This window comes from Aulonocara stuartgranti (genome assembly GCF_965226115.1).
Source record: "Aulonocara stuartgranti genome assembly, chromosome: 3".
NCBI lineage: Eukaryota > Metazoa > Chordata > Actinopteri > Cichliformes > Cichlidae > Aulonocara > Aulonocara stuartgranti.
In genome coordinates, this window is record NC_138941.1 from 59,204,365 (window position 1) to 59,231,325 (window position 26,961).

Here is a 26,961-nt window from a genome sequence, read left to right on the forward strand (position 1 = left end):
TATTATCCTTTAGTTTAGATGGTGTGCTGTGTATGTAGTTTAGTCTTTATTATACTTTTGAGTAAAAGAACATAATCATTTTGTAGGCCATTAGATAAAGTGTGCATCACTCTGTATCCTTGATCGGCTGTGAATGTCTTACACTGTTTTCTTGACATGCTTTATTGTTGAATCATAGAAGAAGGTTACAAGCAGGAGACTTGGTGTCTGGGGAACAGAGATAAAACCACATACCATACCCCCACCTACTTTCACACAGAAAGACAGGGAGCCAAGGTCAGGAGCCAGTCTCGCTAAGAATTAGAAAAACATGTGAAGATGCAGCTTTTATGACTAGCTGGGGGTCGTCAGTAGCTATAAAAGGCTGTGTGATTCGCTACCATTTTGAGACATGCTGCTGACCCTCTGCAGGCATCTCTCCCGTCCGGACGCTTTAATGCTCTGATTGTTGAATTGTATTAAAATAAAGAATTGTTGATTGAGCATTTATACACCGAGCACTGTCCTTCCTTCAGCCCAAAGATTAAAAGGATTGGGATTTTTCAACAGTACACTTGTTCAACTGCTCATTAATGCAAACATCTAATGAACCTACAACATGCTAGCAAATCAATGTTTTTAGGCAGGCATCAAGATGAACCATTTTCAACCAAAATTTAGAAATAATGAGGCACCACTTTTGTGGACATCATTTTGATGAAAAGAGAAGGTATTTCACATTTCACTTTCTAACTAAATGAAATCATTATGTGCGGTCATGTGTACATGAACTATGTTTAAATAGCAGAATGCATTATTTTATGTTCTCTGTCTTATCTGTCTTATGGCTGAAAGATCTTCTGATGATTTTCTGAATGCCAGAAAAGATTTAAAATGTTCACTACTTCTGTGATATATCTCAGCATTTTACTTATTTAACCTTTATTTTTACAAGTAATCGCACTGACACACAGTGTCGCCTTTACAAGAGAGAAATCTAAAAATAACAAAAAAATGTTTCCTGTCTTATTAAAAAAAAGAACAAGTTCCCAGTGACGCACATACTACACCTAAACTGAGGATGTGAGCATAACAAACCAGCCTACAAGTTGCACCAAACAGAACTGGTTTCATGTTCCGCCCACTGATAGTGAACTGAAACAAGGTGGCTTGACATGACACAGAAGCCATTCAACTTCTTTGGATTATTGTGTTCAACGTCACAAAAATATTTAATGTTAAAATAGATTTATTAGCAAGAAGATACCTCTGCTAACTGCTGTAACACTTCAGTTTACTCTGCAGTGTTTAGTCTGCAGCAAGACAACATGGACGTCAGAGCTCTGTGCATCAGACTGTGTGAGTACTTTCTCATTTCCACTTGACCATATTGCATTTTTTTTGTTTTTACCTTAAGATACAGTAACCTAATGCATTTTTGTGATCCAGTTATAAGATGTGATGACACGTTTACTCTTAGCTGTAAAAGTCAAAAAGAAAATATGAAACTTTGTTGTGTCTCTTTAGTGATGGCCAGCATGATTCTGCTGGGTGCACAGGATCTGAAAATTGGTGTGTACATGCTATTTTCTCATCTATATTAAAATTATTAAACATTTTGGAGGCGAGAGCAATTCAGAAGAAAAGTTGTTGTTTCTTGTTCTTTTGTGATTTTAGCGAAACGCGTCCTGTGATGATTAATCATCATATGACTTATGATACACATTAAAAATATATATATTTTTACTCTGTCATTATTAAAGTCTAGTACATCAGTTTAAGTAATAAGAATCTAAACATAATCTTTCTTTATTCTGTGTTTCAGATGCAGTTTCTCTTCATATTGTTCCAAACAGACTGCAGTTCTTTGAATATGAATCCACAACATTTCACTGTGAAGGAGTCGATTATTGTGAAGTTCTGAATAAACTTAAAAGGAAAATAAATGCATGTAACAAAACTAACATGAGGACACCAACAGGATCATCCTGCAAAATGAGAAATCTTTATACAGACGACAGTGGAGAGTACTGGTATGAGACTGAAGGAGGAATAAGGAGCAACAGTATCAACATTTGTGTCACTAGTACGTTTGAAGAAAAATAAAGAAAGAACAACAACTTTTGATAAATTTTAATTACTTGATATTGGTTATAATTTAATATTGCTTTCTATTTAAATTTACATTAAATAAATATCAAATGTTTGTTGTTTCAGATGGTTCTGTTATCCTGGAGAGTCCTGCTGTTTCTGTGTTAATGGAAGAAACTGTGACTCTGAGCTGCAGAAACAAAACTGCTTCCTCCAACTTTACAGCTGATTTCTACAAAGATGGACGTCTTATCCATAGAACCTCCACAGGAAACATGACCATCCACAGAGTTTCAAAATCAAACGAGGGACTTTACAAGTGTAACATCTCAGGAGTTGGAGAATCACCAGAGAGCTGGCTGAAAGTCACAGGTGAAACACAAAGATATATGAAAATGAAGCAAAACTGTTGAGCCTGACACACTATTTAAAATGTGTCAGTCTGAATAAACACTGAACATCTGAAAATGAACATTTGGGGTTTTTGTTGTCTTAACTGAACTCTTCTCTCTTTTCAAACTGTCATTTGGACTCTCAAATTGTGAATTCAACTACTAATCCAGACAGTCACATAGAGACGAGCCACACTTCCCCTGCTGCCACACCTTGGATCACTGCTATGATTTTATTTCTTTTTCTCTTGATTGTGACCATGGGACTGTATCACTTTAGCAAAGGTTAGTGTGACAGAGGTAATGAAAATACTGAAAATATTTTCTTTTCATGCAAAACTTTGGATTCAATGCTTTTGCTTTGCTGTACATACTAAACATATATGTTTTCTTTGCAACATTAATCTGGAATTGAGGCACCTTAGGTGTTCTGACATGGACAAATTAAAAGTGATAATTGCATGTCACATATAATGTTTGAAAAATATTTTGTTCATTTTTCTAAACGTAGATGGTTAAGGCACAACTGAAGCTCAAACAGGTCAGAACAGAGATACTGTGTTAATATTTTCTGTTCATTTTTATTGTTCAGTGGAACAAATTTAATAATTATAATAAATACTTTCTGTACCTTATATTTGAGAAATTATTTTATGTCAGAACTTGAAATAATTATGATGATAGCATTTAGGAGATTATTCTCAGCCCAAGAGATGTATTGCCTAATTAGATTATGCATTTTTTGGAAATCAACATGCCTGTTGTGCATTACACTAACATCATTACTCTAAAACGTAGTTTATCAGCGTTTTAATGATTTTTATGTTTTGTGTTTCCGTGTCCATAGAGGCCAGTAGAGTGAACACAGGTAGAGCAACATGTGCTGCCGTAAGAAAAAACAGGAAGAAGAAAGGTATGTTTATGAGTTTTCAACTGCAGTAGCACAATACTTTTTCTATGAAGTCGTAAGCAGAAAAAAAGTGCACTGTCTGAACGTTTTGTCAGTGGGTATGTGTTATTTATAAATGTGCAGATGGTAGTGTTAATTTGAGCTTAGAGAACTTACGCCTCAAATGAAAACCACATAGACTCTAAGTCTCTTTCAGATATGAACTGTATCTACAGTGAGAGATTTGAGTTTCCTCATACAGCTCAGAAAGGTTACATGTGGCAAGAAGTACAACTTCTGATATGCATTTCATTTCAACATAAATATTTAACACAGCTTTTAATTGAGCACTTAAAAAGTATAGGAGTTAAAAACTCAATGAAAGGTGAAAACATGAACACATATAACATAATTAATTTTAATTCAATTTTCAATTTTATTTATACAGCACCAAATCACAACAATAGTCACCTGAAGGTGCTTTATACTGTAAGGTAGATCCTACAATAATACATAGAGAGAAAAACCCAACAATCATATGACCCCCTATGAGCAAGCACTTTGGCAACAGTGGGAAGGAAAAACTCCCTTTTAACAGGAAGAACCGGCAGAACCAGGCTCAGGGAGGGGCGGGGCCATCTGCTGCGACCGGTTGGGGTGAGAGAAGGAAAACAGGACAAAGACATGCTGTGGAAAAGAGACAGAGGTTAATAACAAGTATCATTAAATGCAGAGAGGTCTCAGTGCATCATGGGAATCCCCCAGCAGTCTACACCTTTTGCAGCATAACTTTTTTTTTTTGCCTGTCCCGTTTGGCTCTTTTGCCATCAGAATTATTGTCTAAAGGCAAAGAAAGATGCCCAACGGATTTACTTTACCAAATTGACCATCCCAGCCTTGCCGTAATGGTCCATTTGATTCATCTTTTATTGTTTATTTTATTTTCACTTGCTGAATACGGAAAGAAGGGGAGAAAGAAAGAGGGAAAGAGAAACAGCTGAGAAGAGGGACGGGGGAGAAGGGCAAAAAACAAAAACCAACAGAATGGGCAGGAAAAAAAAAAATGCATCTATCGATCACCTAGATCACCTGTTGAGAAAGAAAAAAGAAAACAAGCAGAAGAGAACAAGAGTAATAGAATAAACAACATCACAATGATATATGGGAATATGACAGTAAATACTAAATATTAAACATTATTGTGCAGCATAACTAAGGGAGGATTCAGGGTCACCTGATCCAGCCCTTAATATATGTTTTAGCAAAAAGGAAAGTTTTAAGCCTGATCTGAAAAGTAGAGTGTTAGTTTAATATGTGCATTGAAGAATATCCTGTTGAAAAATGACTCCAAGATTCCTCACAGTGTTACTGGAGGCCAAAATAATGGTATCCAGAGAATAAAAGGAAGGTTAGAGATTGGGCAATAATTAATTATGACCACTGGGTCTAGAGATGGCTTTTTAAGTAACGGTTAAACTACTGCCAGCCTGAAGACCTGTGGTATATAGCGTGGTACACAGTCAAATTTATGTCATAAAGTGACACAACAGCAATAGAATGATGTCAACGTCCATTTGTGTGTGTGTCTGTGTGTATGTGCGAGAGAGAGAGAGAGAGCGTGTGTGTAACTGTCTACACAATTCCTGTCTGTGTTATCTTTTCTTGCTTTGTCCCCTCACTGTTTGGAGCTTTGAGTTTTGGCTTTAATCACTGCACATATATACATTGTATTTCCCACATGGACTGCTGACTTTAACAAATTATCTTTGTTATTTGGAACTGAAATCTTGTTGTCTTTAGACCTGTCCTGTCTGCTGTTTTCATGTGGCTGAGTTGTGGCTTTTATCAGCGCACAAATGCTGGACAGTGATTTCCCTCAAATTCTTCTGAACTTCTTTCCTTATTTGTATCCCTGTGAAAACATTCTAGATATTGCATTGGGGATGTGTGAATCCCAAACCCAGAAAATCTCAAGGTCATACTTGACAGGCTTGTTTGGCATGTACTCTAGAAATTTTAACCTATGTCTACCACTACTATGTCATGTTGGTTAGCCATCAACAGTTTGTCTGTCTGTATCTGGAAACAAACTTGTCTGGCGTGGTAGACCCCAGCCTCTATGGATCTTGTGATCAGAACTTTTTCCTGTGCTGCTATGATTAGTGCCTCTGTCTTTCAGTCCAGCTTTGTACAGCCACTCGTTGGATTTTTGGATGTCAACCACTTGTTCCATCTGCCAGTGGTACATACCATGCAGGGCTTGTCCTTCCATGATGGCTACTAGAGCGACTGCTCTCGCTATGATAAACATGTACATATAATTCCCCAGCTACTGGCGGATAGAGCAGTCACTCAACATATATAACTATTTTGCTAATTTAACTTTAGGATTTAGCTTTTATAACATAGATTAATGATTGATGAATCTGATGAAATATATATAAACATATATTTGTTGGTTAGTTATCTTATTTCTAACTAACCAACAAGCTGCATTCTTATCTAACTGTGAATGTGAAATTTTACTAAATTCTAATGAAAATCTATGAATATATTAAAAAGCAAACACAGATTATTGTTATTGATATTACTGTGGTTATTCATCCTCTCACTCTTACTGTTTCTCTCTGATGAAAGAAGATGCACTGTCGTCTACATCCATTTACTACAGCTTTGTCCCGAGTGACACTCAACCACAAGGTACGATTCAGTGTTATTAAAAGTCATTTGTTGTTGACACTAAGATCAAGAAAAGCAGAAATATCACGTAGTATTTGAAACAATCGAAGGTAAATAAGTGTTAATATTATTAGTGTAAATAAGGTAAATAAGAAATTGGCTTCAAACTAATTCAATTTTATTATAGAACATATTCAACATTTTTCTTAAATTTAAACCACTGAATGTAGAGGTTAGCAATCCTTGGTCATTGTCACTGATATTACTGTGGTCATCTATCCTTTCACTCTCACTGTTTCTCTTCATCAGATGCACGGTCCAATAGACCTATTTACAGCTTAGTCCAGGGGGACACTCAACCACAAGGTAAGACTCAGTGTGATTAAAAGTTATTTAATAGTGACACTAAGATTAAGAAAAAAAGGAAATATCACCTAGTATTTGAAACAATAAGGTAGCCCAGGGTGAAATTCAGCCACAAAGTAAGACTCATTGTGATTAAAAGCCATAATGTTATTATGGTTACCTATCTTTTCACTCCCACTGTTTCTTTCGGTTTCATTCTATTAGATGAAGGTGAACTGTCTTCTAGAAGCTTTTACTACAGTTTAGCCCAGGGTGACACTCAGCCACAAGGTGAGACTCATTGTGATTAAAAGCCATTTAATAGTGATGCTTAGATTAAGCAACAGCAGAAACATCACCTAACAAGTGTTTTATTATATAGAAATATGGGTTACCAACTAATTTATTTCCATCTATAATCTAATCTAAAAAAAAAAAAAAAAAAAAAAAATCGAATTTCCCAGAGGAACCCACCCGAGGGATTAATAAAGTTCTGTCTAATCTAATCTAATCTATTATCAAAGCAGAATCAGAATCCACCACAAAAATCCTCTCACCAGGTATAAACCAGCCAATAGCGGAGGATCCCTTTTATTCTCCAATCCAGACGGTAAGACTGGGGGCAGTTATGCCTTACGTGTTGCATTCAGATGATATGTGATAAAGATGAATAAATGGGTTTCATAGTGTGGACACTCCAATGCTAACTCCAGTGTTATAATATAGATATACAGAGGTGTGAATAAGTGTTGGCCCCATCCTGATTTCCTAGTGTTTTGCATTTTCATAATAACATGTTTCAGATTATCAAACACATTTTAATAACAAAGATAACTCAAGTAAATGCAAAATGCGGTTTTTAATTAACGATTACATTGATTGAGGGAGAAAAGTTATACAAACCTACCTGGTCCTGTGTAAAAAAAATGATTGCCCTTTTTGTTAAATCAGGAATTAACTGTGATTAATCACATTGTTCGGAAAGCTTGGAAAGCTCAGTTTCACTAACAGTACTCAGGCCTGATTACTGGCAGACCTGTTGAATCAAGAAATCACTTAACCCTTGTGTGGTGTTCATATTTTTGTTACTCAGCCAGTGTTCATGGGTGTGGTGGACCCGCTAGAGTTTTGGCTTTCCAAATTAACACTATCAAACAATTTTATGTTAAATTACTCAACAGATGTTTACTTCATCCCAATTACAAAACATATGAACAGTAAACATGGTTAATTTTTTCCCTTTACCTTTGTTAGATCACATTTATGAATGAATGTGCTTCTCGTTTTTTTTTTTTTTTTGTTTTTTTTTTTATAAAATGTTATAAAAAATAAATCAGTTGTAATCAAGTGGAGTGAGTGGAAAGACAACACATTTACACGTGAAGCAATATGTTTCACAACTAAATGGGATCAGCTGCTCATCAATGGTGACATTAGGCCCAGGGTTGTAAAACAGGGGGAGGTGGTGCACACACTTATCCCACACTGTCCTGATGGCAGCTAGCTTGTCTCTCTGCCGTCGAGCTGGTCTGTCGTCTCGGTTATCAAAACGGATAATCCTGGAATTTTTGTGGAGGTTTTCCAGAGACATTGATGCACGGAAAGGTTTCTGCATCCCACAGAGATTCTGTGGATTCCCCTTTGGACCTCAAAACTCCTGCAAGGATAAGAACCCCAAAGTAGGCCTTTGGGGTTCTTAGATGAATTTTGTCCATCTCCTTCCACCTCTCTCCAAAAACACACCTTCCTTCTAGATTACTACAATCCAGAATAATTTTCTGGATGGAATCTGGGATGAAAAGCTCAAATGAAGACTTGATGTCCTGCACATGAGTAACTGTCAGCCGTGTTGGCCCTGGCTTATCACAGTAACAGCTCTGCAGGGTGGCTCATTTCTTGGGCAAGAAGACCATTCAGTTTCACCAGTTATTGACATCCATATTTCTTCACTTGCTGTCTGGTGGGCTTGTTCTGGTCCTGGAGCTGGCTGCAGATGGGGTACTCGTCTTTGTTTTGTTACTAAATGGTGCTCAACCTCATCCTCTTCTTCAAAGTCACTGTCAGACTCTGAATTTTCAGAAATGTGAAATATTCTGAAACCTCTTTCTCAACATCATCATCCGAAGCTCCTCTCTGTTCCAAAATCAATTGGATGGCCCTCGCAGCAGATAATCTTTTGCCATCTTGATCAGTTGTGATAAAGAACCACACTGGCAAAGTCTTATTTATAGTATTGTGCTCCTAATTTGCAGGTGGGACAGGGTATGAGAAAATAAAAGTTGGATCCCTCAAGAAAGAGGGTAAATTGTGTGGGAATGTCAGAGCAGACGGTGTTGATAGTTGAATTTTCAACAATGTTGCAACTTTGTGCGGAGCAGGAGGGGAAGAAAACACTATCAGCAGCACCAGAAAGGAGGAAGACAGAGTGTGGGAACACAGGACCTGCACTTTCAACACTCTTATTAGACCTGGGTCCAGTGGACCCGAACACCTTGTATGTAATGTAAATGCGTGGGGGGAGGTACAGTATGAGGTCATTGAAAATTAGTTCGGATTTATGTTCTTCACAGAAAATAAGCCAAAGCCAATGAATTTCAGTTTGAAAAAATAATTAATTGTTTAATTTTTCTTTTGAGAAAAACTGAAAACGGGTCTCACAGACCTGAACACCATACAAGGGTTAAACAGAACCTGTCTGACAAAGTGAATCTGCTTAAAATATGTCAAAAAAACAATATCATCATCATCTAAAGAAACACCTGAGAAACAATGTCACTGAAATCTATCAGTCTGGAAAGGTAACAAAGCCATTTCTAATGCTTTGGCACGCTAATGAACCACGGAGAGAGCCATTGTACACAAATGGAAAAAACCTGGAACAGTGGTGAATCTTCCCAGGAGTTACTGGTCTACCAAAATTACTTCAAGAGCACATCAACGAATCATCCAGGAAGTCACAAAAGAACTCAAAGAACAACATTAAAGAACCACAGGCCTCGTGTTTCAGTTAAGGTCGGAGTTCATGATTCAACAATAAGAAAGAGACTGGGCATAAATGATGGAAGAATTCAAGGAGAAAACCACTTCTGAACAAAAAGAACATAAAGGCATGTGTCACATTTGCCAAAAACATCTTCAAGACTTTTAGGAAAATATTCGTGGACTGACAAAACAAAAGTTAGTTTTTTTGGAAGGTTTCAGTCACATGACATCTGTAATAAAACCTACAGCATTTCAGAAAAGAAACATCATAGCAACTGTAAAATATGGTGGTAGTAGTGTGATGGTCTGGGCTGTTTTCCTGTCTCAGGACCTCTACCAAAACATCCTGAAGGAGAATGTCTGGTCATCTGTTTGTGACCTCCAGCAAAGCAGACTTGCGTTTTACAGCCGGTCCAAAACACACTAGCAAGTCCAAATGAAGATTTTGGAGTGGCCCAGTCAAAGTCCTGACCTCAATACTGACCTAAACTGAGTTGCTGTTGCATGACCTTAAAAAGGCACAATACAATAAATGCCAGATATAAACTAATCCAGTTTAAAGTCATTCATAGACTACACTTTTCTAAACTTAAACTTAACCGGATCTATAATCCTGTATCCCCCTTATGTGACAGATGTAAAGTCGGTGAAGGTTCCCTTGCACATTTATTTTGGCATTGCCCTGTTTTGAATGCTTTTTGGAGCCAGATTTTTATGTGGTTTTCAAACCAATTTAGGAAAAAAGTACCACGTGGCATTGGCTATACTTGGATCATTTGCATCAGTCGAATCTTTTTCCTTTTCACAAAAACAGATAATTACAATGGGTATGCTGGCTGCAAAGAAACGTATTCTTTTACAGTGGCGGTCTTCTTCGGCCCCGTGTTTTAACAGGTGGCTTAATGAGATGGTGTCTGTGGCCAGGGTGGAGCAGATAAGATTTGATAGAGAGGGGAAACTGGCGAGTTTTTGTATGATTTGGCAACCATTTCTAGAATTCTTAAAAAAATAACTGATCATAATTCATGCCTCACACTACGCGTGAATTATTTTATTTGTTTTTTCTTTTTTCTTTTTTTTTCTTCCTCTTCTTTTTCTTCCTTTTTCCTTTCTTTTTTTTCCTTTCATGCTTATAAGTTCATAAATGTTAAAAACAGTAATTGTTCTTGGTTGATTTTGTATAAGCATGTTATGTTTAATTTAAATGCAAAAATAAAATTTAAGAAAAAAAAAGGCACAATACCATGTAGGTTTGGATTGTTTTCATCCTTAAAATGAACACCTGTATTTAGGAACAGCATTTTGTGTTTACTTGTGTTATCTAGCTCTAATATTTAAATTTCTTTGATCTGAGACATTCAGGTGTAACAAAAATACAAAAAAAAAAAAAAACAACTCAAAAATCTGGAAGAGTGCAAACACTTTTCACATCACTGTATATAGCTTATATACTCATTCCCAAACTTGTGTTAAATGATGCTGCCATGAAATAATACGTATGTAGAAAAGAAACCTTGTTACAGTACAAGAAAAATATACTTTACATCAAAAGTGATAATACATGTTTGGCAGCTACTCGTTGACATTAAAATTGGCTTACAATGTACAGAATACAAAAATTGTTTCTATGTTTTTTGTTTGTTTTAGTTAATTTTTTTTTCTATTCCATTCTATCTTGCAGGTTGCAGAGTGATCTTATTGAAGACATAATCACATCTCAGTGAGAGATTTTTGGTTTCTACATTTATAAATTGTGATAACTTTTGTCTAGTTAGTTAGACACAGCTGGCTGCCAGACACACATGGTTATAAGTACATATGAGGCTGAATGCTAATAAAAGCACCTGACTTGACCTGTCTGTTGTCTTCTATGTGTATGAATGCTGTTTACAAGAAAAGAATCATTACAGCTTGTAACACTCACTGTGGTCAACCACTAATCTTTTTTTTTCTTTTCTTTTGTGTCCCGTTTGGATCTTTAGCCATCAGAATTGTTGTCTTAAGGCCAAGAAAGATGCCAAGCAGATTTATTTTACCAAGTGGATCATCATGGCCTTGCCATATTGGTCCATTGGATTGACCTTTATTATAATTATGAATTTATTTTATTTTCAGTTGCTACAAACGGGACAGACATGACTGTGGGATAGGACAGGGGGAAAGAATGAAAGAAAGAGAGGGAGAGAAAGAAAGAAAACCAAAGGGGAGAAGAGACGGTGAGAAGGGGGGGAAGAGAGAAAAACAAAACAAAAAAAAAAAAAAACACCTGGATCACCTGTATGGAGAAAAAAACCAGAAGAGAAAGCAAACAGCAAAGAGCAACATAATAAAAAAAAACAGCACCATCACAATAAACTAGCTAGCAGTAGATACTAAATAATAAACGATATTGTGCAGCACGCAAGATAGACAGCGCACAATGTGCTTTGAGGCAGCAGCAAGAAAGCTGTAGTCCGTGTCTGTGAATACCCATGTGTACACCTGTGTGGATCAGCATGCTTGTATTTCAAAGGTTTCTCCATGTAACGATCTGCTAGGGAGTGTGGGGAGCCATAGCCCCGTCCACCAGGGTATGAAGCAGGTATGGAGGAGACGTCTGAGGGCATCCCAACCCCTGGAAGGAGCCCAGCTGGGCCACAGGCGCCCGGCCCCGCCAATCAGCCACTGGGAGTGAGCCGGTGCATACATGAGCGCCCAGCCCCAGACGACAAGGACCACCAACACACCAACGTCTGAGGGCATCAGCCACCGGCAGGGAGTGTGGTGAGGGGAGATTGGCCTCCGTACTTTGGAGGGCCTGAGATGTACCCAGAGAGGTTGAGTCTAAGACCCAACCTGACATATAGACACAGACGAACAGGCGCACGTGGACACAAACGTGCATTCCCACCCCATATGCACAACCAAATACTCGGCACTCACCCAACATAGATAACTTCTAAATTTTATAATCCAATCCAGTCTGACCAAAAAAGAAGCTGAAGCAATAAAACAAAACACCACTTATTTTGTCTGGGTAATAGACCACACTTAAAGTCTGTCATGCTCTGTATCGAACATGGCAGTTATATTTCATTTCTGACCACAAACTCATTGCATCTGTTTTGGAAAAAAAAGTAATGTGACACTTTGAGATTAGAGGTTGACCTCAATGGGTGTCATTGAAAGCTGCAGCAGCTCTTTTATTGAAACAACATTCATACATGTGTAAAAACAGAAAGATCAAACGTGTTGGTTAAAGTTCAGCTTTAGCAAAGACGCTTATGTTCAAACTTTATATATGTGTATAACACCGTGGGAATGACATGCAGCTGTAACTGACTGAATGAAGAAAAACTCTAACAGTTTATAGACATGTAAACCAAACCTGTCAGAAAATGCACAGCTTGTTTAATTACAAAAAAAAACAACAACATTGTGATAAAACTGGGTTGCTTCTTTGATTTCATTCTTACTCAGATGTGATTATGTGCATCTGTCTCTCTGCAACCTGTAAACAAAAGAATTGTAGGAGAAAAAATGTAAAGCACAACATAAAGAAATGTCATCAAAAAAATCAAAGAATTAATCTGCATACTTTTTACAGTATACCATGGCTTTTAATACACAAATTTGGGTGTGAGTGAAATGTATGACAAACTATACATATTCCACTGTCAGGTAACTGTCTATATAGAAAATCCCAAATTTACTAATTACTATTACCTGACTGCAGCACATGAAGCATAATTTCTACTTACTGTATTGTAGAATAGAAGGGATCCTCTGCTATGGGTTGGCAGGGACCTGTTGAGGGCATCTCTCTGCTGGTTCCTGCTTCTGCTTTGACAACAGATGGAATGCAATCAGTTGGTATCCAAAGCATTTTACATAATAAAACACTTATTTGTCTTAGATTATACCAAATTACTTACTGATGTTTTGGATTTCTAAATGCTAAAGTTAAAATGGCTTTTAATCACAAGTTGTTGAGTGTCAAAGAGTCCTAAGCTATTGGAAATTGGTCTAGAGAGTGATGCATCTTCAGCTTGTGATGGAGAGGGACAGTGGGAGTGAGGGGAATGATAACCACAGCAATATTAGTGATCATGATCCCTGTCTGTTATTTAATGCATTTATTAGATTTGATTTTAAATTTTAGAAAAAAATGACATTCAAGATTAGAAAGAAAATTGAAGCCATTCATGGGCCCATTATGTAAGGTGTTGCTACTGAGCTAACAAAAACTGACATTTCTAATTGAATTTCTGCTGTTTGCAAGTCAACTCTACTTTGACTGCAAAATATCAGCTGCTCTTCAACTTCTTGCTTTTTGCTATTTTTGTACTAAACTAAAATATTAGACTTTACACTTTTACACTCAGCTCTACCCTTTTTATGTGCAATATTTTGGTCTCTGTGAAATATCCTGGCAGATGTGGAATAAGTAATTACCAATTACCACACCATAGGCAAAAAAGAAGACAATGAACGCCCCTCCAGGGGCGGGGGTACCTAGACCCGGTTTGTAGAGTACGCTTGGGGAGTGTGATCGTGTGTACAGCGTCTCTTTATGTCTGTCTCCACGTCGGTTGAGTGTGAAGTGCACATGAGAGCATGAGGGTGGGAATGGATGTTTGTGTCTGTGTGTGCCTGTATGTTTGTGTCTATATGTCAGGTTGGGTATCAGATGCCACCTCTCTGGGGACATCTCGGGCCTTCCAAGGTTTGGAGGCCTATCTCCACCCACCACCACTTCCCCTGCCGGTGGTGGACTCCCTCAGGTGTCGGTGCGTTGGTGGTTCTTTGTATCTGGGGGTGGGCGTCCGGGTACACACCGGCTCACTCCCTGGCGGCCGCTTATTGGGGCTCGCTCGGGCCATTTCGGAGGTGGGGTGCCCCCGGCCTCTCAGCCTGGGGCTCGGTCACTCAGGCACAGCTGGCTGCCGGCGGAGCTCGCGGGCGCGTCACTGCAACTCCCCCTGGCTTCTGCTCCGCGGCTGCTGAATGAGCCCTCATCTGGGACTCTCCTCAGCTCTTACTGGGACAGTGGCGCAGCTGCCCGTCTGTGGGTCTTCCTTGGTCTCTTGTGTTCTGGGGGCCTCTGGATGTCTGGAGTTTTGATCTCCTCCATACCTGCTTGATACCATAAAGGACAGGGCTGTGGCTCCCCACACTCCCTAGCAGATCTTTACATGGAGAAACCTTTGGAATGCAAGCATGCTGATCCACACAGGTATGCACACAGGTGTACACACGGGTATTCACAGACGCGGACTACAGCTTTCTTGGCTGCTGCCTCAAAGCACACTGTCAATCTTGAGTGTTGCACAATATCGTTTATTGTTTAGTAACTATTGATATCTATGGCTAGCTAGTTTATTGTGATGGTGCTTTTTTTTTTCTATTATTATGTTGCTCTTTGTTGTTTGCTGTCTCCTCTGTTTTTTTTTTTCTCCATACAGGTGACCCAGGAGTTTTTTTTTTTTTTTCTCTTCCCCCCCTTCTCACCGTCTCTTCTCCCCTTTGGTTTTCTTTCTTTCTCTCCCCCTCTTTCTTTCATTCTTTCCCCCTGTCCTATCCCACAGTTATGTCTGTCCCGTTTGCAACTGAAAATAAAATAAATTCATAATTATAATAAAGGTCAATCAAATGGACCAATATGGCAAGGCCATGATGATCCACTTGGTAAAATAAATCCGCTGGGCATCTTTCTTGGCCTCAAGACAACAATTCTGATGGCTAAAGATCCAAACGGGACACAAAAAAAGAAAAAAAAAAAAAAAAAAAGACAATGAATGCTAGTCACTGAATATTATTGATCAAAAAAGAAAGTAATTGGGTTTAATATAAAGTTAATTTTGAAACTGAATGCATGTCTGAAATTGTACTTCATGTGGCATTTTACTATTCTGAGCTGTCTGAGATACAGTAGCTATAAAATTATATTCTATGTGGTTTTCATTTGAGGCGTACGTTTTGAAGGCTCAAATTATCACTCACATCTATACATTTATAAATATTACATACAACTCTACCAAAGCTACAGACATCACCACCTGAGAAAAAAAAAAGCAACCCTTTTATTCAAAGAAGTAATTTTGTTCTACTGTTCAGTAAAATATCTCCTCTCTTTCTTATAACAACATATGTTACTCAACCTGCATCCACCTTGCCGGCCTCTATGAAGTTTAAAGAAATACATTTCAAAAAAGTTTTATGTTGTTGTTGTTGTTGTTGTTGTTGTTGTTGTTGTTGTTGTTGTTGTTGTTGTTGTTGTTGTTTTAAAACACATTAAACAGGTATAGAGGATTTCTTAGTTCAAGCCCAGTAGTTTATGACATTCAACTGTATTAAAAAACGTTGGATGAGAAAATCTGATAATGCATCTGCCTGATAGACTCATTTTCCATCTGATAACAATAACATTAATAATAATTTTCATTACCTCTTTTCCAGCAATCTTTTCCAAAGTGAAACAGTCCCACTACCACCAACAGAGCACTGACTAAAATGGTGACAATGATCCAAGGTGTGGCAGCAGAGGAGGAATGGCATGCTTCTTTGTGACTGTGTGGATTGACTGTATACTTTGTAGTTTGAGTGACTAAATGATGGTCTGAAAAAACAGAAAGGCTTACATGAAAAAAGAATGGTAAACCATCGTTTTAGCTCTTGCATAACAACATGGAGAAGAATCTTGCCAAAAAAAATAGAATAGAATAGAATAGCCCTTTATTGTCAAAATTATGGGTGTAATCTGCAATTTAGTTTTAGCACTCAAAAATGCTAATACAAAGAGATTTACCAGCTTTGAAAAGCATCAGCTGTCATCCAGATCACCTTCATTTAAAACATCTCAGTGTCTCACTTGTGACTTTCAGCCAGCTCTCAAGAGATTCTCCAACTCCTGACCTAGTCAACCCGTCAACCACTAATCTAAAACTGTTGCATTACATTTTTTTCCCCAAACAGACGCATCACCTTCTGGGTGAGCCTAACAAGCTTGTCTCTAACTGAAATATGGTCTAGTAAAAGATAAAACACAGTGTTGTACAAACAAAACTTTACAACAAATGATTCATTAAATTTAAACAGGATTTGCGTTTACATGACGCACCCATCCCTCATTGCAGTTAGACCTGGTGACTCACTTAAATAGAACTCATCTGATGAAGTGAAATACGCTATACGATCTCAACAAGCAATAATAGACAAGGGGGAAAAAAGTAGGACACTCAAAGCAACAAAGTCATTGACATCAAAATAAAGATTTTGTAGTGGTCTAGTCAAACTCTGGACCTAAATCTGTTTGAAATGCTTGACATAATGTTAAACAAGCCATTTATGCTTGAAACCCCTCCAGTGTGGCAAAAAAAAAAAAAAAAAAAAAGATGCCGCTTAAAGAATTTTGCAAAAAAAAGTGGGCCAATTTCTTTTTTGCATAGGGCCAGATAGGTTTGGATATTTCCATTAATAATCTAATCATCTTTTAAAAACTACATTTTTGTACTTACTTTGGTTATTTTTGTGTTTTTCAGATTCACCACAGCCAGTGTTGGGGAGTAACGGAATACATGTACCGCTGTTACCTATTTAGAATACAAAATATGAGTAACTGTATTCCGTTACAGTTACCGTTTAAAAAGGTGGTATTCAGAATACAGTTACTTTGTTGAAATAAATGGATTACACTGCGGTACTTTCCTGTTTCATATTGTCGCGGGTCAGGACTGTTTGGGTTTTGTTTGACAGCTAAGTTCTGTAGTTCCAGGCAGCAGCGTTACGGTTGCCATGGTTACAGGGCGACGCTCGCTCTCTCTCTCTTTCTGCGACTGTGTGTTTCCTGGGTGAGAAAGCGCCTTTTCGTTGTTGTTGTTGTTGTGCTAAGCTAACAGGCAGAATGCTACAAGCATAGCTCTAAAGAATGTAGCATCATGGGCAGTGTAGTCCGTGTTGCAGGGAGAATGGACTGCCATACACGTTATGGGTCTGTGAGCGCCAGGAGGGAGAAAAAGGGGAGTGGAAAGGTACGAGCTGTCGTCGAGGAAAAACGGGAGCTGGAAGCATGTAAATATAATAATAACCACTTCAGCCAAGAAGAGTGCCTGACGAGCCCAGTTGTAAGTAAGCTATTAAGACTCGACTGTACACCGTGTTCGTGTTTTCCTCCGAAACAATAAGTTCCGTTGGAGCAGCCTTTCAACGCCTCTCTCTGTCTCTCGCAAGAAAAATTGACCCACTCAACAAGGTAAAGCTATTTTTCGGGTATGAACCGACAGGGACCCCGCCGTATTAGTCAGAGGAGTCGCGGACCTTCAGCAATAGTAATAAATCACACAGCAATAGTACATTCACATTGTTGTAAAAAGCATGATAATATATTAAGTAATCCAAAGTATTCAGAATACGTTACTGTCATTGAGTAACGTAACGGAATACGTAACAGAATACATTTTGGGGCATGTATTCTGTATTCTGTAACGGAATACATTTTAAAAGTAACCTTCCCAACACTGACCACAGCCCTACCATAATGTTTACCTCATCTTGCAGACTGTGTTCATCAAGATGATGGTGGCTCTGCTGCTGCTTTTGGGTCTACTTCACTATGCGAAAGTTGGAGCTACAACAACTAACTCATGTTCAACATTATGTAATTGTAACTGTCATTAAATCAAAGATGGCGGTGTGCTTTGATGCAGTGGTTTTCTGCTCTTCACGTTCGGTGCTTTGTTTTCTATATTTTCTATATTTTCTATATATATTTTCTATATTTTCTACATGTACAGTGGCTTGCAAAAGTATTTGGTCCCCTTGAATTTTTCCACATTGTGTCACATTGTCACATTGTGTCACATTGTGTTACACATTGTGCTGTATATCCGAGGGAATATACAGCCATACTCCTGTGCGCTGTGTACATCCCTCCCTCCTCCAATGTCAACAACAGGAATGAGGCACTGAATGAACTGTACCAGCACATCAGTGAGCAGCAGACAGCCCATCCTGATGCTTTTCTCATCCTGGCTGGGGATTTCAATCATGCAGACTTAAAGTGCGTGTTTCCAAAAATACAACAACACATAAACTTTCCAACAAGGGGAAATAACACACTGGACTTTGTTTACACCACCCAGAGAGGAGCTTACAAAGCTTTTCCCCTCCCCCACCTCGGCGCCTCAGACCATATCACTGTCATGCTAATGCCTGCTTACAGACCGCTCGTTAAAGTGACCAAACCGGTTCGTAAGCGGATACAAGTGTGGCCAGAGGGGTCTTCAGAGGCTCTACAGGACTGCTTCAATACTACAGACTGGAACATGTTTAAGCAGGCTGCCACCTATAACAACACCACTGACCTCCAGGAGTACGCAGAGACTGTTACTGCCTACATCAACAAGTGTATTGAGGATGTAACAGTCACGAAAACCATAACTGTCCGGGCCAATCAAAAACCATGGATGACAGGAGAGGTCTACAGGCTGCTGAAAGCTCGGAATGTTGCCTTCAGAGTTGGAGACGAGGCAAGCCTGAGGACAGCTAGGGCCAACCTTTCCCGTGGCATCAGAGAGGCTAAGAGACAGTACTCCAGGAAAATATCTCATCACTTCAAAGACAGCAGAGACTCACGGAGCCTGTGGCGGGGCATTCAGACCATCACAGATTACAAGCCCCCACCACAGACCTGTGATAGCACTATCCCCCTGCTGAACGAGCTGAACACTTTCTTTGCTCGCTTTGAAGCCCAAAACAGCACCACTGCACAGAAGACCCCACCCCCTCCTGGTGACCAGGTGATGACTCTGTCACCGGACAGCGTGAGGAGATCCCTCAGCAGGATCAATGCACATAAAGCTCCGGGTCCTGACAACATTCCTGGTCGTGCACTGAGAGACTGTGCAGTGGAACTCACTGATGTCTTCACAGACATCTTCAACATATCACTCATCCAGGCTGTCGTCCCCACATGTTTTAAAGCCACCACAATCATTCCGGTTCCAAAAAAGTCATCTCCCTCCTGCTTTAATGACTACCGTCCTGTTGCACTTACTCCCATCCTGATGAAGTGCTTCGAACGACTAGTCATGCAACACATCAAGACTGTCCTGCCCCCCTCCCTGGATCCCTTCCAGTTTGCCTATCGGCCCAACCGCTCAACCGATGATGCCATCTCCACTGCACTCCACTCGGCACTCACACACCTGGACAAAAATGACTCATATGTTCGAATGCTGTTCATAGATTTCAGTTCAGCATTCAACACCATAATCCCCCAACAGCTCATTCAAAAACTGGTCCAGCTGGGGCTCAACACCTCACTGTGCAACTGGCTGTTGGATTTCCTCACCGGAAGACCTCAAGCAGTACGGGTTGGCAGTAATACATCCAGCACCATCATTTTAAACACGGGGGCCCCGCAGGGATGTGTGCTGAGCCCCCTCCTCTTCACTCTGCTGACCCATGACTGCACCCCATCATACAGCTCCAACCTCTTCATCAAGTTTGCGGACGACACAACGGTGGTGGGTCTCATTAGCAACAGGGATGAGACCGACTACAGAAGTGAGGTGAGACGCCTGGCCACGTGGTGTGCTGACAACAATCTCTCTCTGAATGTGGAGAAGACGAAGGAGATTGTTGTGGACTTCAGGAGAATGCACACCCAACATGCTCCTCTGACCATTGACGGAGCGTCTGTGGAGAGAGTGAGCAGCACCAAGTTCTTGGGTGTGCACATCACAGAGGATCTCTCCTGGACGTACAACACCACAGCACTGGCCAAGAAATCACAGCAGCGTCTCTTCTTTCTCCGCAAACTAAGAAGAGCAGGAGCACCAACCCCCATCATGCACACTTTCTACAGAGGCACCATCGAGAGCATCCTGTCGAGCTGCATCACTGTGTGGTTTGGAGCCTGCAATGCGTCCTGTCATAGAACCCTCCAACGCATAGTGAGAGCTGCAGAGAGGATCATTGGTGTCTCTCTCCCCTCCCTCCAGGACATTTACAGCACCCGTCTCACTAAAAAAGCCCTTTGCATAGCGGCTGATCCCACACACCCAATGCAAAGCTTCTTCAAGCTGCTGCCGTCGGGGAGGAGACTGCGGAGTCTCCAGGCCAGGACCAGCAGGCTGAAGGACAGCTTCATCCATCAGGCTGTCAGGAAGCTTAACTCCCTCCCGATTCTGCCCCCTCTCCCCTCTCTCCTCCACGGTCTCACTGAACTCTGTCACACACACACAAACACACACACTCTCTGACTCACTCACTGGCCTGCACCAGTTACCAGTCACTTTGTGGAGCATTGGACTGCCATTACCTCATAAGACTTTGTTGTTACACTTTCTCTTACCGTACATTACCAAATCTCCATTTGCACTATTTGCCTATTTGCACTACTCTGCCTGGTTTACACTCAATGTCACTTACCCATTATATTGTATATTATATAGCTTTCTTGTTATATGTAAAATTGTATTTATTTAAATTTTTACTTTTTAATTATTTTACTTGCATTTTTTAATCACTTTTATATTTAAATATATTTAAATGTTCATTTGCTATTTATCTAGGGAGTGAAGAGTAACGCAATTTCTATTCTCCGTATGTCCTGTACATGTGGCAGAATCGACAAATAAAGTTGACTTTGACTTTGACTTTGACTTTGACTTTGATATTACAGCCACAAACATGAATCAATTTTATTGGAATTCCACGTGAAAGACCAATACAAAAGTGGTGTACACGTGAGAAGTGGAACGGAAATCATACATGATTCCAAACACTTTTTACAAATAAATAACTGCAAAGTGGGGTGTGCGTAATTATTCAGCCCCCTGAGTAAATACTTTATAGAGCCACCTTTTGCTGCAATTGCAGCTGCCAGTCTTTTAGGGTATGTCTCTACTAGCTTTGCACATCTAGAGACTGAAATTCTTGCCCATTCTTCTTTGCAAAACAGCTCCAGCTCAGTCAGATTAGATGGACAGCGTTTGTGAACAGCAACTTTCAGATCTTGCCACATATTCTCGATTGCAAAGACGCTTACACACATGGATAATGGTTAGAATAAGTCTCTGGGTCAGAGAGTCCCAAACATGATATTCTAAACCAACTTTGAATCACTAGAAGAAAAATGGATAATAGTATTCAATTATCAAGGCTAGGCAGAGAGGTGTTTTCCTTTTCTGTCTCTTACAGAGAAAGACGAAGACACCAGACGAGGTCATGGAAATATGAGGATGCTTCGCAGCAGACACCAAGACTGCCACATCCGTGCAGTAGGAGGATAGTTGCTATAATCTATGCTTTTGTCTCACTATATAATGTTGTGCAGCGCACTTGAGCGTTGTCCTTTTTATGAAGCATGCTGCCGATTCACACAGAGGTCACCAGCACTGTGTAAACTTATAATTTCAAATGCCAATGCAAACAAAATCTTTTTTTAAATGACAGATCTTTCTCCTGAGATTCCTTCCAAAAAAAGTCTGAAGCTTAAATCTCCAACCTGATTGCCTCAATCAGCTTCAGGTGAGGGAGGCTGTAGGCCCTGCCCATGCGTGGATACCAGGGAGGTCCAGACCTTCAATGGAATTTTACAGCCACACACCCAGACCATGACACTTATGTGTGTTTAATTGATTTTCTTTTATTCTGTGTTCCCTTCCTCCTTTTTCAATTTCTTGTATTTAGTCTATGCATGTTTGTGTGTCTCCATATGAAGTCTGTTTACTTTTTTGTCCGTGTCAAGCTCTTGTGTTGTAGTCAGTCTGGGTTTCCTGTTTTATTTATCCATCATTCCATTCAGCTGTGTTCAGGTGTTTTCTCTCATCCCTGAGCTCATTTGTGCATTTAAGTTTTCAGTTTTCCTTTGTTCATCGACGCATTGTGATCTGTCCGAACCCAGGCTGTGTGCTCTCTCCTAGTATTAGTGTTCTTAGTTTCTATCAGTTGATGGCTGAGTTTTGTGCTTCAGCAAGCTGCTATTTACATTTAGTCTGCATTTAGTTCTTCCCTGTAGAACCACACAGCGCTTCCATGTGTCAGGTGTAAGGGAGCAGATGCTGTTGGCCCCTACCCACCACCCACCCTTACATGCATCGTAACCAGACATTTCTATGTTTAATTTAAAAGCAGATCCTGACAACACAATCGTTGTTTTGGATAACTAAACTAAAAAAACTAAACTTGTCGCGCTGACCTAGTAGGTGTGGCTGTTACTCCTCTCTTCCTCCTCCTGCCCACTACCTGCTCTGTGCTGCTGCTTGCACGTGGCCGCTGATTAGACCTTGTGTGCAATCTACAACTAAGCGCAGCCTGGTGCGCGCCGCTCTGCCAGGTGAGCTGAATTAGAGCAATCAAGGGCTGGCGTGCCTAGTAGACCATAAAATGCATGCAGCAGTCATTTGACCTGGGTGCGACATACTGAGAGGACAGCAAATGAAGCACAATCCACTTTCCACTGTGAGGAAGACTTTGAGCTAGACGGGCTATCGGTAAACGCTTGGACTTGTATTTGCTGCTTATATGTTTGGGATCTATGGAAGCTCAATTGTGGAAATGTATTTATGCTTTGGGAAATAGTTACTGCATTTAAGTTTAAAAAATTATATTGATATTAAAATGAATGTTTAAGTTTGAGTAAATTGTTTATGTAGATAGTAGTGATGGCCAAATGAAGCTTTCTGAAGCACTGAAGCTTGTATTGAAAAACGGTTCATTACTCGAAGCTTTTCAACACAGTCCTCTCTGGTGACATCTGGTGGCCAAAAATATGAAGAGCAGCTTGAATCCACAAAATAAAACCAACCGCTTCATTATGATTGCTCACTACAGAGTGGAATTCTGTCTGATATTGGGCCTCCGTTGTATGGAACGCCAGTATGGAGTGCCAGGACTGCCATAATGAATTAATTAAATGTGGCAATAATTAATTAAATAAATAGTTATGACACATGTAATTAAATTATTGACACATTTAATTATGTATGTAGTTCACATTTTAATTAATTATTGACACAATTAATTATTTAATGATTTATTTATTTCATTTTGGCAGTCCTGGCGCCTGGCTCTCATCATGAAATAATTTTATCTGTCAGCCTCACCCATCAAACTCAGGGGGCGGGGTTAACGCTGCCCATGCAGCTTCTCTAACATTTGATTGGTTGCCGTGCAAAGTAAGTCAAAACAGGTCGATCCTAGAAAATCGATTGCTTGTGTAGACTTGGGGCAGCCAGGTATCCCAGAATGCAGATCAAATCACAGGCAATGGTGGTGGTGTAGTTTTAAAATACCCCGTTTTTCTGTCACCAACTACACTTTTAACAGTGTTTTAGCCGCGAATGTCGCGACGTATGTCTGGTCAGGTTGTCAACATAGAACATGTTTCCAAAAGTGCTCAGATGTTTTCAGAGATTTCACTAGCTCTGCTAACAGTTAGCATGCAGAGCGCACCGAGGGGGTTACGTTAACCGGTTTGTTTACATATTCCACTCTCCGTGTTCCACATGTTGCATTCGCAGATTCTCATTTTCACCGAACGATCGTCTCTTTCCGCCTGGTCTTGTGTTGCTGTGCTTCTGTAACATAAAGAACGAGCTGACATTTTTCTCACGAAACCAGCAATCAGCTCAACAGACCCTCAGTTTACCTGCATGCATCCTCCTCCTCATCTGTCAGCTGTTTAACACCTGCTGCTAATTCAAGAAACACGCCTACGTTTCCTGGTGATAGTCACAGTTTAACCGGGCAGCCGGTGCTCGATATAACGCAATGTCAGCGCATTTTTCTGCACAAGATAAGTAAATATAGTGTTTTCCCCGAGCGCAGAGCTGCTGGAGCTTGTTTCCTTACAGAGCACTTTATAGGCGAACAGCTTCATCAGCGGCTGATGTCCAATCACCGGCACACAGCTTTCAAACCTCAGCTGAGTTTTAGCTCTCAGTGGTTAAATGCTGGACTTCATTCACTCAGGTTCTGTCTGTCGGGTCACGTTTACTTCGCTGTTTTATTTACAACTGAGCAAATCGGTTTGGCTGAGGTTAAAGTTACGTTTCATAACTGCATAGTTTCACAGACGTTTAATGGTTCACTGGCACATGTGTTAGACTGAACTATCATCTAAATATCATCTGTTTTTTAATAGTTATTCAACTGTATTCTAAGCACCAGCTGTCTGTTAGAATGTGATTTTTTTTTTTTTTTTTTTTTTTTTTTTCTCTCTCTGTTGGCAGAGGTATTAAAAATGTGCAGGAAAATGTGACGTGCATGGCAAACTTCACCGACAATATTTAGGGAGGAATAAACACACATCAGACATAAATGAACCATTTGCCTGTCTCCATAATTGAGAGCATTTTCTCTTCTTATGTCAACACTCTCTCTCTCTCTTTTTTTTTGCTTTTTCGGTCATGTTATATTTACCTGTCAAAGGCTTGTTACAAACTATGAAACACATCGTGCAGACTTCTGGATGTTAGAAGAAAACTAATACTGCTCATGAAGGAGACTAAAGGCAGGAAGGTGTCCTTTAAAACTAAACATGCTAATAGGACCTCCCTATTTATATCATAGTTTATGATATAGCACGTGTATTTCAGTAATAGCCTGCTGACAAAAAAAATTGTCAGGTCTCAGTTCTCAAGAAAAAAGTTGTCAGATATCAGAACACAAGGTACCAGAGAGAAAATCTTCCTGCAGGTGGCGGTGTTGTCATGTCCCACCCGAATTGATTTCCAAATACGTCATCAACGTGTGACAGTGGGAGAGCGTAAGGTCATTGACCTCACCGGAGTTTTACTTGTTACAGAAGCACAGCGACACAAGACCAGTTCAGGCTCCTAACGACATAAGGTAAGTTTAACTTTTGTTCATATTTTTGCTACAGTTGTGTTATATTAAGTTGCGGTTATGTTGTGAAAGTTACATATCAGAGAAGGAAAGCTAGTTTTGTACGAAACCAAATCAGTACTATTTTTGTCTGGCTAATTCATTCTAGCTAGCGACAGTGGTGAAACTGATTTTTTTTTTTTTGTTTTTTATTCGGAGATATTTCTGTTTTATTAGGAGACTGTCTCACCCCAACATCGTCAGACTCATGGCAGTCGCCCGCACTGAGTCCTGCTTTTTGTTGGCAGCTGAATACATTCATGGCGCAACCCTGCAGCAAGTGCTTCACACAGACAGCTGCTACTCTAATAGTCTGTGTTGTTGAAGGATTCAGCACTTATGTTTTTTTTTTTTAATCTATTTTTAGACAGCGATGAGATCGGCTACACACTCCACAGAAGCCCAGAGTTACTGTTAATATCAAAAATATAATGCTGTCCTTTGAGATTTTAACATTTAAGACTATGAGTGTAATGGATTTAAAACTGTTTAAATCTCTTCAGCCTGGTAACAAGGAAACTTTAAAAACAGCAGCAGAAGGTTTCAGTAGTGTAGTCTAATTTGTTCTTTTTATTTAATAATAATCCATATTATGTATAACAGCTACATTCACCCTGGAGAGAAACTATTGAGTGAGACCATCAGGACCAAGATGGGTTTCCTGGGTCCAGAGGTTTGGAGAAACTTCTTCCCTTTCTTTCATCACAGCTGTCCTGTGCCAGAAGTTCTGTTGACCCACTGAAAGAGGCGTCATTTAAGAAACACCAGGAAGACTGAAGCTCATCGCATTGATCAAGCAGGACTCATGATCTTCACCAGCAGCTCCCTCACAGGGAAATCTTCAGCACTCCTCCGTAGGCCCACCCCAGAAGATGGATAAACCCAGCATTTCATGAACACTGTGATGGAGACCTTTGGTTTGTGTAATGTTATAAATACTCGGATACTCCCCAGAGGCTCCGGACTTTTACATAAAGGTATTATATTCAGTCCTGTAGAAAGTTATATATTTAAAAAGATATGATCCTCTCTGGTTACTCTGGTATGAATAACTCTGAATCACATTATGGTAAATAACACACTATCTGCAAAAAACTGTGAAAACTGTGACCTTTGACCTTCATCAGGTTTTATTTAATTGTGTCAGAGAAACTCAAACGTGCTCTTTATACAGCTGTACATCAAGTGTTTAAAACAGAAGCTGTGCAGGTCTGAGATCAGCAGCTCTGAAACACCAAACTGAGGTCCTGTTAATGCTGATATATAGTGACACAGTTACATGGGTGATTAATCCTTTTGTTTTTTTGTCTTTAACTTTATCAATAAAACAGCTGCAGCTTTCACTACAGCACATGTGGTACTTTAACCTTTGTATTGTTTTCATCAGTTCATTTTGCAGTTAACATGTGAACATGTTGGATGATCTGTCTGCTGTCACTGGGTGGTGCAGAGGTCTGAATCTGAGGGCAGCTCCTGTAATCACAAAGAGAACAGAACCATCAAACTCAAATATAAATTTTATCCCTCAAAATTGAAATAAAGCTGATTCTTCTGTCCTCACACACTCAAGATCTGAAGTTGTTCTCTTACATTTTTTTCAGTATTACAGTACACTACAGTACTTTAATCCATAGTTCCTGATTAATGAAGAGCTACAAGGTACAAGCTTTTTTTTTTTTTTTTTTTTAAAGTTGTCTTTACAGATGTGGCAAGAGACGTGCAAACAACAGC

At 39.6% G+C, this 26,961-nt stretch overlaps 2 protein-coding genes across 2 annotated transcripts in view; both read left to right on the forward strand.

The window, feature by feature from the left end:
* LOC309701846 (uncharacterized protein) overlaps nt 1–26,961 on the forward strand; it is a 124,460-nt gene that overhangs the window by 85,139 nt on the left and 12,360 nt on the right. The gene's annotated exons all lie outside the window — the stretch shown is intronic.
* On the forward strand, nt 1,108–11,071 carry LOC309703887 (uncharacterized protein). Its single transcript, XM_082528795.1, has 11 exons — nt 1,108–1,338; nt 1,507–1,551; nt 1,805–2,065; nt 2,197–2,442; nt 2,634–2,747; nt 3,310–3,375; nt 5,989–6,051; nt 6,340–6,396; nt 6,601–6,666; nt 6,900–6,985; nt 11,039–11,071. Exons 1-11 carry the CDS (start codon nt 1,308–1,310, stop codon nt 11,048–11,050), a joined length of 1,047 nt encoding a protein of 348 aa, XP_082384921.1. The 5' UTR covers nt 1,108–1,307; the 3' UTR covers nt 11,051–11,071.